Source organism: Ursus americanus, chromosome 22 (assembly GCF_024610735.1).
Source record: "Ursus americanus isolate L20-20 chromosome 22, mUrsAme1.1.p, whole genome shotgun sequence".
Classification (NCBI taxonomy): domain Eukaryota; kingdom Metazoa; phylum Chordata; class Mammalia; order Carnivora; family Ursidae; genus Ursus; species Ursus americanus.
Window position 1 is genome coordinate 37,104,329 of NC_142148.1, and position 14,087 is coordinate 37,118,415.

The window sequence follows — 14,087 nt, forward strand, 5'->3', positions numbered from 1 at the left end:
GCAATGCTCCTGTTTTTGCAATATCTAGTCCAGTTTCATTTTCTGGTATAGCGAAAATGCCGTGGGAGGTTTACCTGAGATTAGAGGTCATTGACCTTTGGAAGGTGTTGACTGCTCCTGAAGAAACCTCCCTCGTGCTCAAAGGAATGGGGTGGGGTGAAAATACACCCATGCAGAGGCAGGAAGCCTCACAGGTGCAGAGGAAGAGCAGGACAATGCCTCAAAAGAAGGCAATTCTTACTCAAACCAGACCTTGAATTCTAAGTAGCTTCCTCTCAGGGACACACACTGCAGAGCTTGTGTTTCAGACCTGGGTTAGCACTCACACCACTCACAAAGAAATGGCCCTGCATGGTTAAAAAAAACTGGTCTATCCCTTTGGCAGAGAAGTTTCAGGTACTTAATTACTAAAAAAGTCTATTGAATATGAAGATCATTCCCTACTAGAAAGTCTTCTCTGATCCCACAGAATAGCTTAGAATCCCTATATCTTGCCCTCAAAGCATCTGTCTCAATAAAAAGCTGGCTGCCCATTTCCTCGTAGGCAGAAAATCTGGATCTCTGAGCCAGGAGCCAGAAAGTTTGGGCATGATGAAGTATTTTCTCGCCTTCCCTCAAAAGGCCATGATAGCATGTCTTTATGAGACTCAATGATGAAATGCCCTAGGTTGTTTCCTCAAGTAAATGCCAAGTTCCTTAAGATGAGTGGACATTCCTCTACGGTCTGGCAAACTGTTGGCCTGAGCTTTCCGTATTGTGGTTCATGGTTTTTGTTATAACTGGGGTTTTGGAGGGAAACTTGCAGAAGTGGGGAAGGTGCCAGCCTGAAGTCACTCTTAAGTGACTGCTGGGAAAGTGAACGAAGCCAGAGGCTGACCAGAGTTCAAGTCACTCATCTTGCTGGGTCTGATTTCCTCACATGTCAAATGGGTGCTTGAACTCTACAACTTCTATGTCCCTCTGCCCTGGTATCCTGTGCATCTCGTGGTTCTTTGTTGAAATTAATTTTGTTTTTGGGGTGCCAGGGTGGTTCAGCAGGTTAAGCATCTGCCTTCAGCTTAGGTCATGATCCCAGGGTCCTGGGATCAAGCCCCACATCAGGCTCCCTACTCAGTGAGGAGTCTGCTTCTCCCTCTCCCTCTGCCATTCCCCCTGCTTGTGCTCTCTCTCTCATTCTCACTCTCAAATAAAATCTTTAAAAAAGAGAGAAATTAATTTTTTAATATTATAGACATAATATTTTGTTTTTCCTACCTAAAGCCAAGTGTTTTCCCAAACCAACTGTTAACCTTATTTTGAGTAAGATTTCTCAAAAAAAATCTAAAACTATAATTCCATTCAGAGTCCAGAAATAGTACTTACAGACCTACTTCTCTTTTTTCTCTTGATAGTATGAATTTATATGATGTCATTTCAATTAAGGAATAAAAACTTAGAAATAGAAGGACACAAATAACATTTGGGGATATGGAGTAATCCATAAGTCAGTAAACAGTTGGAAAAAAAAAAAGAAGAAATCATTTGGAAAAGATGTGCCTGAAATTATACAATCCCCTTTTCTCTCACAAATATGTCCATTTCCCTGTTAGAACATAAACAGGTATAATTATCATAACTTCGTTGCTTTAAATCTTCATATAACTTCTATCAGGATACTTGACTCTTAGAGGACAAATGCATTTGGTATGAAATTTTCAACTTACAGATGTAACCAGTAAAGTTGCCCTTTCCAGCCTCCAAATTTGCATGCAATAGATAGTCCCCAGTATGTGCTGGGGTTGTGGTTATAATCATTGTTCTTCTAGATAATCACAACTCCCTCTCCAGAAATGATGTCATTGCCGCTGAAAACCTAACGATGTGGCAAAACAGACTGTGGCTTGGATGCAACCACCAGCCACCCAAGCCTGCAGATTCTATATTCTATCCTCTGGAATGGATCAGCTCAAGAGATGAGTAAGCCAAACCCGTAGCACAAGAAGGTCTTCCACAAAGCCTGAGCCCTGGTCCTCCTTGTTCCCTCAGGAAATCAGCACTATTCCATAATGGGAAGGAGAGCCATGAACTCAAAAAGGATGGGAGAATAAGAAAGCTCCCTCCCAGTTATTCAGTGGTTCCCCATTGACTCCAGGATAATGTGTGAGTTCTTCATCCAGACACTTAAAGTTCCCATTTTCTGTTCCCAACCGGATATTGCCACCTTAACACACCACGGGGAATAGTAGTGGATGGGATCAGGAAGGTAACAGGGAGTAGAACGCTCAAGACCTTGGCTTTGACTCTAAGTGAGGTGGGAGCCATTATAGATCTGAGCAGAGTGACAAGATCTGCCATGTGTGTTATTTTTACTCATTCTCCTCAAAACACCCTACACTTCCAGCACAGACCCATTCATCCTGAGTGCCCTCTCTAAGCATCCCTGACCAAAGCAATCTCGTTCCACCTTCAGTGCCCAGCTTCGAGACCCCTCCTATATAAAGCTACCTTGATTCCTCCAGGAGGATGTGACTCTCCCTCTCATTCTAATCTTGCAAATGCCCAAAGTACGTGGCTTAGACCAAGGTTTTGTATTTTCTGCCTTATGCTATTAGGAGTTAGATGACCAAAAGTTAGACATGCTTTTCTTTGAGCCTCAGCTGGATTGTAAACCCCTCAAGCATGGCTTACCTTCTATATAGCAAAACAGTGCTGTTACTTCAACCGTGGGAGAAGCCAGGTGCCTCCACAAGCTCATCAACTCAGTTTCTAGGCCCTCGGCTATATGACAGCCAGCCAACTGCCAAGAGTTTTGCCAATAGGTCCAAGATCAAGTTCATCCACATTTCTGAAAACATGAGTGGGGATAGTCATGTTCAGAAAAAGTTAAGACCAAATTATCATCCAACCACTTTTCTCCAGCTAAACTCCTTTGACGAAAACATCTATTGTTACTTTTCAGATGGAATCTTGCAGGGTTCATTGGGTCCCCACTCATTTTGGGACTTACCTTATGTTGCACTGTCATCTTTGCTACCTTTCTGTGCCACGTTTTTTACTTCCTTCCACTAAAATGTAAGTTCTTTAGGGACGGAGGTCTCACAGAGTTCTTTGTGGACCCACCTGTCTCCTTACTTATAGGCCCTTGCTCCAAAACCGTTTGCAGGTGGACTATTTACTTGGCTCTTCCAGCCTTCAATTGCAAATAAAACACAAAAAACAGGAGACCAAAGGTAAACTGCTGCCTCTGTTGTAACAGGATTTTGTGCCGCTTTATCAAAACTTTGAGAATTTTTACACGCGGAACCTGTACATGAGAATCCGAGACAACTGGAACCGGCCCATCTGCAGTGCCCCGGGGTCTCGGTTTGATGTGATGGAGAGGGTGTCGGATGACTACAACTGGACATTTAGGTGAGGCAGCCTTCTGGAGGGGCTTGGTTGAAAGAAATCCTTCCTGGGACATTTTAGCGTGGGCACCAAATTACAGAGCTGATGAACACCAAACCACGGAAGTTGCTGGTCTTCCATCACTGAGCCCGTTGCAAGCCCTCATAATTCCAGTGGAGGAAGTCATGGTAATTCAGTTGCCAAGGGTGGCTGTGTTAGATTAAAATAAAGCCTGTGTCAGAAAGTGCAGGATACACAGAGCCAGCCAGGAAGAGCCTTTTCAGCCTTATGGACAAATTATACCCCCTTGCTTCTTGCTGAAGGAGACCATGATGACCATGGCTCTTTCTCACCTAGAAAGTTCTTGCTGGAATTTAAACAAGAGCACAGGTGTCACAGAAGTGAGCGCCCAAGGAAAACCAGGGCTAAGTAATACTCCATGGCTTGGGATACCTTTTTCCAATGCTTTGCCCAGCTTCATTTTGGGGTTACTGTCCTCCAAGGGCAGACCATTTTGTGTTGACAGCAATACACATCAGAAAGGAAAAAGAAAATATATGATTGGGGCCAGAGCCAAGATCTCCTTATAAGAGTCTTTTATGGGGCACGAGGCTGATGTTAAATGAGAAAGCCCTTTGTGGTCTTCTCTCTGCAGGTTCACTGGAAGAGTCATCAAAGATGTCATCAACATGGGCTCGTATAACTTCCTTGGCCTGGCTGCCAGTTACGACGAATCTATGAGGACAGTGAAGGATGTTTTAGAGGAGTATGGCTTAGGTGTGGCCAGCACCAGACATGAAATGGGTATGTATGTTCACCATTTTGAAATTTTGTCCAGTTGGGCCTCAGATGCCTTGTGGCAACTTCTCAAACGCAGATCGTATCTAGACTGTGTACCTCAAAAGGCTGTTATAAATCGCAAAATGAGAAAGGTATCTGAAGGCCTTTTCGGAAATTTCAAACATTATGCTCTTGCCAGGCAGTTTATTAGTTACAGGTTTTAATTCTCCAGAAAATAAAAATGGATCTTTCCTTAGACCACATTATTTAAAATAGTAACTATTGTGCCTCTTCCATCTGGTCCTTTTCTAGAGTCTTCCTCCCACTTTTCTTTTTTTGAAATAGCTTTTGTGAAGTATAATTGATATTTTTAAAAACTGTACTTACTTAAAGTATACAATTTGATGGGTTTAGACATATAAACACACTCTGAAACCATCACCGCCATCAAGGTAATAAACATGTCCTTCACCTCAGAAAGTTTCTTTGGATCCCCGCTTTTTGTGGTAAGAACACTTAACATGAGATCTACCCTTTCAACAAATTTTTAAAGTGCACGATGCAGCATTAATTCTAGACACAATGTTCTACTGCAGATCTCTGGAACTTACTCATCTTGCATGACTGAAATTGTATATCCATTGAACAACTTCATTTAGATTTTGCTCTTTCTTAAAGATGTCCATCACTGATCTTGCTTTTGTATTTGGATATTGCCCATCGCTGCTACTAAAACATAAGCTTCATGAAGGGAGGGATTGAATTGGCCTTGTTGTCTGCCATGTTGAATGAATGAGTGAAAGATGAATGAATGGGCATGGTGGAACAGACTGCCTATTTGTTTCTCTTTTAGCTGAAACATTTTCCCCTTATTCAAAGGAGTGAAATCTATGAGAAGGAAACTTCTGATCCTCCCCACCTCAGAGAGAAAGAGTGTTGCAAGCTTCCTCCTGTAGAGAGTCTTGCTATTCCTGACACAGCGTTTTCTCATATATCTTCTCATTTGTTCCTCACAAAAGTCCTCTGCTCAAGGAGGCAGCACAGGCGATGTTATTTCATCTTCTACAGAGGAAACAGGATCATAGTAACTAAGTGATGTCCCCCCCAGTGGGTTATTAATCATACTAACTCCCAGTCTAGCTTGCTTCTTCTATGATAGCAGATTCCCATCCAGAATGATATATGTATAGTTACCATGTCAGTTTCAGGCCAGTCTACGAACCCAAGGTAAATCTACTAAAAAGGGATTTACCATTAATGAAAAATGAGCCACGTGCCCCTCTTAGATATCCATTTGACAGAAGGGCATTACAAACCCATGCAACAAAGAACAATTCAAGTTGAACAAAGTAACTTTCTTAATCCATACATTCAGTTCACATTTAGCTAAAGCTCCAAAGTTTAGAAGGGGTTGCCCAGATTTCTTAAGAAAGCCATCTTACTTATCTTCATTTTGAGGCAGGAGGGCTGCAGATATAAGTGGAAGGAAGCTTCTACTTCACTTAGCAGAATTGGGTCACCCATGATACGCCTTTCGGGATGGGGCAGAGACTGGAAGACTACCCCCCAGTTATAAAAGACATGGAGTCAGTAAGCTTTGGGGATATTTCCTCTGGTGCTGGTGACATCACCAGGATCGTTAATGCACGAGACAGAAAACACATTTCCTGAGGATGACGACGCCCGACTCATTGAGACAGAACATTCCTCAGTCACAGCCTGCAGAAGCTAACCTGACACAGGCAATAGTTTCCTTCCTAGTGAAGCCACATATGGAACAGGAGTTCCTGATTCTGCAGACTCAATGAACCAGAGAAGCCAGGCAGAGATGAAGATCATAGTTTGGACTGTCTGCAGCCTGAGTTCTTTCTCCACTTACTCAGCCTTCTGAATGGCTAGACTTCTAATGTTTACCTGCTTCACTTAGTCTCTGACTCAAGCTCTAGGAAGATTTTAACAGTTTTCAGGGAACCAGTGAGAGAGCAAAATAGAAGCCACCCACACTAATTTTAAGCAAATAGAAGAACTGATAACAAGGATGGATATGAGCAGTCAGAAAATAAAGACGTAAAAGGGGCACATTTGAAAGTATTCTGCAGTATAAGCAGTAACCTTAGCCTAGCATGCAAGAATTAGTAGCACAATTTTGAATGCCACTTATTTCAATAACTTTTAGAAAGCATAAGCTATCTAGTCTTAAGAAAATGTGTAACAGTGCCAGTGGATTGTCAGTGAAAATTGGGAATATGGAAGCTTACCAATTTAGCAACCGAAAATGCTTCTTGAGGAGTCCAAAGTAAAAGTTTAGGAACATTTAATGACTTGAGTACTTTCCCAGAGCTTTTAAAAATAGTTTCCAATGTTCTGGAGGGAAAAACACACAAAAATCGTATTACAAAATAGGAAATGAAACAAAAAAGAAATCAAGAGGAAGTATTTAAAACACAGTGAAAGGATAGAAGACCACACACAGTATCTTGGCCAAAAATATGTGAGAAGAACATATTTGCCCACTGAAAGAAAAGGACTGAGATTTTGCCAAAGACCCAAACTCAACTATGTGCTCTAATCACAAACAAATACAAGTAAATGTAAGTTATTCCTAAGGATGAAAAGTAGAAAGATAAGTCCCAGCCAGACTCCTCCCTGCTACAAACCACTATAAAAGATGCACTCAGTGCCCAAGGGGGAGGTCAATTCAGTAAAAAGCGCAACAGACAAAGAGCCCAAGAGTAGAGTTGTGTGTCCAGTCTGCATCTGCAAATGCTAGGACTGAGCCTAAAATACAGCTGAGCTGTAAGGACGGACCCATTCCAGACACATACCTACAGAATTGCAAGTGCCGTTTTTAACACGTGGAATGATGTGCTGCTGTTTATCTTCATGTACAACTAAAAAATACTGGCATACAGAATTACGGGAGGCTTTGACTGTCTGTCTTCCGGTCAGTTTAACTTTCCATAGGCTGATGGGGGGGGGTGGTGCGTTTTTTTGATATCCTAAATATGAGGCAGAGTGAAATGGCAGTTTGGAGTCATAATCAAGCATTTAAAATGCCTGACACATTTTTAATTCTTATCTCCTCTATTCATGGGGGCATTTTTATTAGAATTCTCCTTGATCTGGGCTGTCTCCTTCAAATTGCGTGCCATATGTCATATCTTTGGTAATTACAGCCTAGTTTTTCTCAATAACTTTCTTAATGTGCCGTGAAAGATTAGAAATTCTTGAGTATTGTGTGTGATATTATGTTGGGAACTAGTGAACTCTGGACTGAACAGCTTGTCAAAGTCGAAGAGACTGCTGCCCAACAGCCTCTTTATAAGGTGACTTGCCTCCAGATTTTCAGCTGGAAAGTCACTTGAATACCTGTTTACAGATTCTAAACTTCCATGGAGTTTTAGATTCTCAGCACCAGGACTGAGAATCGTTCAAGATGTCTGAGTCTTAACATCAAACAATAATCAGTAATATCTCCATTATGCAAGATATTTCCACATTGGATCTTTGAATTTCTTTTTTTTTTTAATGTTTTTTTTTATTATATTATGTTAGTCACCATACAGTACATCCCTGGTTTCTGATGTAAAGTTCGATGATTCATTAGTTGCGTATAACACCCAGTGCACCATGCAATACGTGCCCTCCTTACTACCCATCACCAGTCTATCCCATTCCCCCGCACCCTTCCTCTCTGAAGCCCTCAGTTTGTTTCTCAGAGTCCATAGTCTGTCATGCTCCATTCCCCCTTCTGATTACCCCCCTTTCTTCCCCTACCGATATTATGAATTTCTTTATCTGAAAGAACTATTTAATTGTTCTGTGTGTGGAAGGTGTTTGTCTGAATATGTTGGTTTGACAATAAAAAGTGTAATGCAGCAGCCCCTGAGGCAAAGTAAACATATAATTGCTTGTTCTTCTTTCATATTCAGCCAAAGAGTAAAGAAAAAGCTGAAACTTTAAAAAATAAACAAACAACCTAAATGTGTGGTACAAATGCAAACAAAAGGAAAGCAGAAGATTAGCTTAAAGTTATTAGTTGTTATGAAGCATAAGAAGAGACTCGCCTTATAAAAATTATGTGGAGAGCCCATAATGAAGACAGATTCAACTCCTATATTATCTCTATGCATCAAGTAACACAGTGAGGACATAGTTGGCTGTTTATTTTTCTGTACACCTGGAAATTAGGATAATGAATTATGAGAGGCTTTGAAAATCATTTGGGCCAATTTAACATTCCACAGGCTGATTAGAAACAAAAGCAAGACAAATAAAATAGTGATAGGAGACCACAAAGTACCTCCCAGTCCTTGAAAAGAAGGAAAGAAGGAAGGGAGGGAGGGAGGGAAAGAGGAAGAGAGAAAGGGAGGGAGGGAAGAAAAGAAGGAAGGAGAGAGGGCAGGAGGGCAGGAGGGAGGGAGAGAAGGAAGGAGAGGGCAGGAAGGAAGGAGGGAAGAAAGGCGAGAAGGAAGGGAAGAGGGAGGGTAGGGAGGAAAGAAGGAAGGGGAGAGGGCAGGAAGGAAGGAGGGAAGAAGGGAAGTAGGAAAGGAAGACATAAAACATAAAGGGCGCTAACAATGTAATTATTGAGTTTCATTTAATATTTATATATTGAATTATGAGCCTTAAAACATATTACCGGTACACTTCATCTTTTAAATATTTAGTGAATTTTCACAAAAAATTACTATATATTGTGCCACAAAGAAATCTTCATTAGATTCCAAAAAGTGGCATCCACATTCTTGGATCACAGTGAAATAAGTCTAAAAGTAAATAATAAAATTAGAAACAATTCCTTTTTAAAAAACTCTCTGGAATGTTTTAAAGCCCTTTCCTAAGAGACTCTTGAATCAAAAAGGAAAAGAAATTACATTTACGATATATGTAGAAACTAACAACTGTAAGAACACCATAGGGTCCAGCTAGTTGTGTACTTGGAGGAAAATATATAGTCTTACTTTACTAAAGAAGAAAGACTGAAGCTAGCAAACTAACCTACCATGAAGTAAGGAGTAAAAGGAAAGCAAAAGTATGGAGTTACTAGAAATAAAAACAGACAGTTATGAATAAGAGAAGAACAATTTCTATTGGGCTGAGGCATCTGTGTTTAATAAAGTCACTAGAGGTGATTTTGGTGAGCGGCAATCAGAGCTGGCAACTGCTGAACAAAAGCTGACAAACAAGCAGTTTGTCGAATCCAACAGTGTATTCAGCAACACGATACCATGATTGAGTAGCTCATTTCAGGGACTATTGAGTTAGCGCAATAAGAAGACAATTCATAACATTGAAAAATCCCAGGAGAGAACATATCATTATCTTGATAGGTGACACTAAAGCATTTGTAAAATTCATTATCTGTTCCTAACACAAATTTTAATAGAATAAAAATAGGAGATTCCAGAATGCAATAAAAAGTACCTACTTCAAACAAAGAGACTGTACTATATTTCATGAGGAGACACTAGAAACTTTCACTTTAAAGTCAGAAAAACGAGGAAGATGTGTTTATCCACCATTTTTAATGCCCTGTGGAAGTACTAGACGACATCATTTCATTTTTCGTTCTTGAAGTCAAGAAGTATTTATGGAATGGCTACCGTGTGACAGAATAAGAAGTATAAGTATAATAAGAGGTAAACGAACCATCAGTTGTAGATGATCTCATTGTTCACCTCTCTGGTTTTCAAGCTGTGATCTGTGAGGAGCAAAGGGGACCTGTGCATGGGTTCTTCATGGGGCTACCATCGACAGGAGACGCAGCTGCGCAGGAAGGACAGAGTTTGGGTCTACTTTCTTCCAATTTACATACTTGAATAGTCAAAAATTTAAGGAGGGCACATGTGGTGGTGAGCACTGGGTGTTATACACAACCAATGAATCGTTGAACACTACATCAAAAACTAATGATGTACTATATGCTGGCTAATTGAATACATAATAAAAAATTTTTTTTAAATAATAATAAATATCCAATAAGAAACCCAATCAAGACTTACTGCATGTAGACCAATTTTTAAAATTCATATAGTAAAGTCAGTAATTAACAATCAGAAGATATATAGGAGAAATTACATTATTAATAAATATGGGCAAAACTAGCAAACACCTAGGGAATTATGTTGAAAATGTCTAGAAACTATTTGAAGAAAACTGTAAAACTTTGGTAAAAGACTTCAAAGAAGACTTGAAAACGTCAAGATAACAAATCCTAGAAGGGAACGACCTGGTCGTATACTTCTATCAGTACTTCTCCAAATGAATATGTAAATTGAACACCATCCCAATGACATTAATAGATGGGGAGAAGAGGTGGGGAGTCTAAGTGGAAATCTAAAGACAGACACAACTTGGCATACTCATTCGAATACAATAAGAACAATTTTGAAATCAGTAGGAAAAGGACTAATTACATCATATTTAGTATCATGATAACTGGCTGATCACATAGGAAATAAATTAGATCCCTACCTCACATATTATATCTCAGCACATTCCACTTGCGTAAATTGCAAATGCATTTGAGATTTATATATAAAAAGAAGAACCACCACCAGCAATAACTGCATCAATAAAATGGAAACTGAATGAATAACTGAAGTGATGAATGAATGACAAAACGAACAGAGTAAAACGATTCCACAATTCAAATGCAAAATGCACTTTTTAAAATTTAAATCCAATTAGCCAACATATAGTACATCATTAGTTTTTGATATAATGCTCAGTGATTCATAAGTTGCGTATGACTCCCAGGGTTATACAAAATGCACTTATATGCATTCCTTCGTTAGGGCCCTGCTAGGATTGTCAGTCTCTAGCTCCTTTGATGTTCGCATCACCTGTCTGAGTCCCTTCGGGCTGCTGTAACAAAGTACTGCAGACTGGGTGGCTTATGAACACCAAAGTTAATTTCTCACAGTTCTGGAGGCTGCCAGCATGGTCAGGTGAGGGCCCTCTTCCATGGTGCCAACTTCCAGTTGTACCCTCCCATGGTGGAAGGGATGAGCCAGCTGTCTGGGGCCTCTTTTATAAGGACACTAATCCTATTTATGAAGGCTCTGTCTCTATGACCTAATCACTCCGCAAAGGCCCCACTTCCTATTTCCATCACTTTGGGCATTTGGTTTCCGATACGAATTTTGGGGAGACGTAAACATTCACACCACAGCAGCCTTTTCTCTGGCTTGTCACCCTTCAATTCTAGAACCTCCAGTGGAGCTCACCTTACTTAACTCACCCTGCCTGGCAGTTTGTCCTCTTAATGGGAGGGATCCATTTCAAATGACTTCCAGGCTGACTCCATGCAACACAGGCCACCCTTGTCCATGGAAAACAGGCACTCTTCCCTGTTAGAGGAAAGACAGCTTGCTCCCACCCCAACCTCTAGACACATCTACTTGCCCTTCAGATTTGTCAAGCCTGATTCAGACAGTAGTCTCCTCTGTCCTCATGCTCCGGGGAACCAGAGAAAGCACTTCCAAAAATCCTGAGGGAAAAGCCAACAAAATGAAGCATTTAAACTTCTGTGCATAAAAAAACCATGTCAACAAATTTAAAAGTCAAGGAACAAAGTTAGGAAAAGTTATTTGCAAAATATAAGGCAAAATGTTAATATTCTTAACATGTAAAGACTTACAAATCAGAAGAAAAAAAACCCCTTACCTTAAGTGGGTCAGGATTTTGAGAAAGTTCAAAAGAGGCAAAAATGCAGAGTCAGGATTGTATAATGTTTCTCAAGCTTTTCTTTAACACTCCCTCCTGTGATATTTTAATACTGCAGATATCTGCTTATGTGGGTCATGGATATCTGTGCCTTATACACAGAGTAAGTTATCTGCCCTTCCGCCAAGAACAGATTGTCAACCCTTTGGGAGCAATATCATAGCTGCTGAGAATGCACAGGATAGTAATTACCCTTCGGGGAAAGTAGATGGTGACCAGGAGGGGGCACAATGGAAATTCTATATTGTTGCTGTTTTTTTTCTTTTTGATGCAGTAATATGTGTGTTCACTTTTTGAAACTTCACAGGGCTCAATACTTACAAGTTGTTTCCTTTCTATATGTATGTTAGAGTGTAACGAAAATTTTACATTAAAAAGTAGATCCAGTACACAAATGGGCAATTAAGGAAAAAAAAGAAATATAAGTGGTTAACGAGCCTGTGAAAATACTCTGTCCCATTAATAATCAAAGAATTATTAAGACATAGAGTTACCATTTTTCACCTAATTGACAAAAGTTCAAAAAAAATATATCCCATAGGGGCACCTGGGTGGCTCAGTCATTTAAACGTCTGCTTTCAGCTCAGGTCATAATCCCAGGATCTTGGGATCCAGCCCTGCGTAGGGCTCCCTGCTCATAGGGTGTCTGTTTCTCCCTCTCCCTCTGTCCCTCCCCCTGCTGGTGCTCTCTCTCTCTCAAATAAACAAATAAAATCTTAAAAAATAATAATAATAATATCCCATAGTTTCAAAGGAATAGAGAAAAGGGCACCCTTAAATGTTGTTGGTAGAGTACATCGGAAGGCAATTTGCTAGTGTATCAACAGAAAGCTATTTAACTCGGTAATTTCATTTTGAGAAGTTTGCCTTAAATTTTTTGAATAAGTGTTCAAAGATGTATGATCAAGAATACGCGGGGCGCCTGGGTGGCACAGCGGTTAAGCGTCTGCCTTCGGCTCAGGGTGTGATCCTGGCGTTCTGGGATCGAGCCCCACATCAGGCTCCTCCGCTAGGAGCCTGCTTCTTCCTCTCCCACTCCCCCTGCTTGTGATCCCTCTCTCGCTGGCTGTCTCTATCTCTGTCGAATAAATAAAAACAAAATCTTAAAAAAAAAAAGAATACGCACTGCAATATGCTTAATAATTGAAAAATTGGGAAAATAAGTGAGTTTCCAACAATAGGAAATTGATTAGATGTACTTGGTGGATCTGTTTAATGTAATGTCATTTGACCATGCAGAATTGTAATGCAGTTTTTTAGCATGCTGGTTGAGAGCAAAGGCTCTGGGATTAGTTTGCTTGGGTTCAAATCCTAGTTCTCCCCTTCCACTAGCTAGGGCCTGAGATAAACTCTCTCTTCCCAGTCCTCAATTTTCTCAAAATTGAAAATACATTGTTAAGAGAATAAAGCAAGTTATAGAACTGTATATTTGTTATTATGAGTCCATTTTTAAACATGTATTTTACTTGAATATTTGCATTGATAAAGATGGTTAAATTTTATTTTGTACTATCTTCTGATTTTTCCACAATGTTCTCATATTTCTCGGGTTAATTATTTCCTGAAGTTAACAGGAGTCTAAAATGAAGGCAGAGATTTATGAAAATAGTTCTGTTTCCAAGACTTGCTCACTGAATCAGACTGACCAAATTTTCCAGTCTCCTAGAGGGACCCCGCCATAGGCTATGTGGATTCTTGATCTTTTTTTTTTTAACGTTTTTTTATTATATTATGTTAGTCACCATACAGTACATCCCTGGTTTCTGATGCAAAGTTCGATGATTCATTAGTTGCATATAACACCCAGTGCACCATGCAATACGTGCCCTCCTTACTACCCATCACCGGTCTATCCCAATCCCCCAGCCCCCTCCCCTCTGAAGCCCTCAGTTTGTTTCCCAAAGTCCATAGTCTCTCATGCTTCATACCCCCTTCTGATTACCCCCCCTTTCTTTATCCCTTTCTTCCCTACCGATCATCCTAGTTCTTATGTTCCATAGATGAGAGAAATCATATGATAATTGTCTTTCTCTGCTTGACTTATTTCACTTAGCATTATCTCCTCCAGTGCGGTCCATGTTGCAGCAAATGTTGAGAACTCATTCTTTCTGATAGCTGAGTAATGTTCCATTGTATATATGGACCACAGCTTCTTAATCCAGTCATCTGTGGAGGGGCATCTCGGTTCCTTCCACGATTTAGCTATTGTG

At 40.3% G+C, this 14,087-nt stretch overlaps 1 protein-coding gene across 1 annotated transcript in view; it reads left to right on the forward strand.

The window, feature by feature from the left end:
- SPTLC3 (serine palmitoyltransferase long chain base subunit 3) overlaps nucleotides 1-14,087 on the forward strand; it is a 136,994-nt gene that overhangs the window by 44,358 nt on the left and 78,549 nt on the right. Inside the window, exons 3-4 of the mRNA XM_045809157.2 lie at nucleotides 3,236-3,390; nucleotides 4,022-4,170. Coding sequence (XP_045665113.1) covers nucleotides 3,236-3,390; nucleotides 4,022-4,170 — 304 coding nt within the window. The remainder of the gene's footprint in view (nucleotides 1-3,235; nucleotides 3,391-4,021; nucleotides 4,171-14,087) is intronic.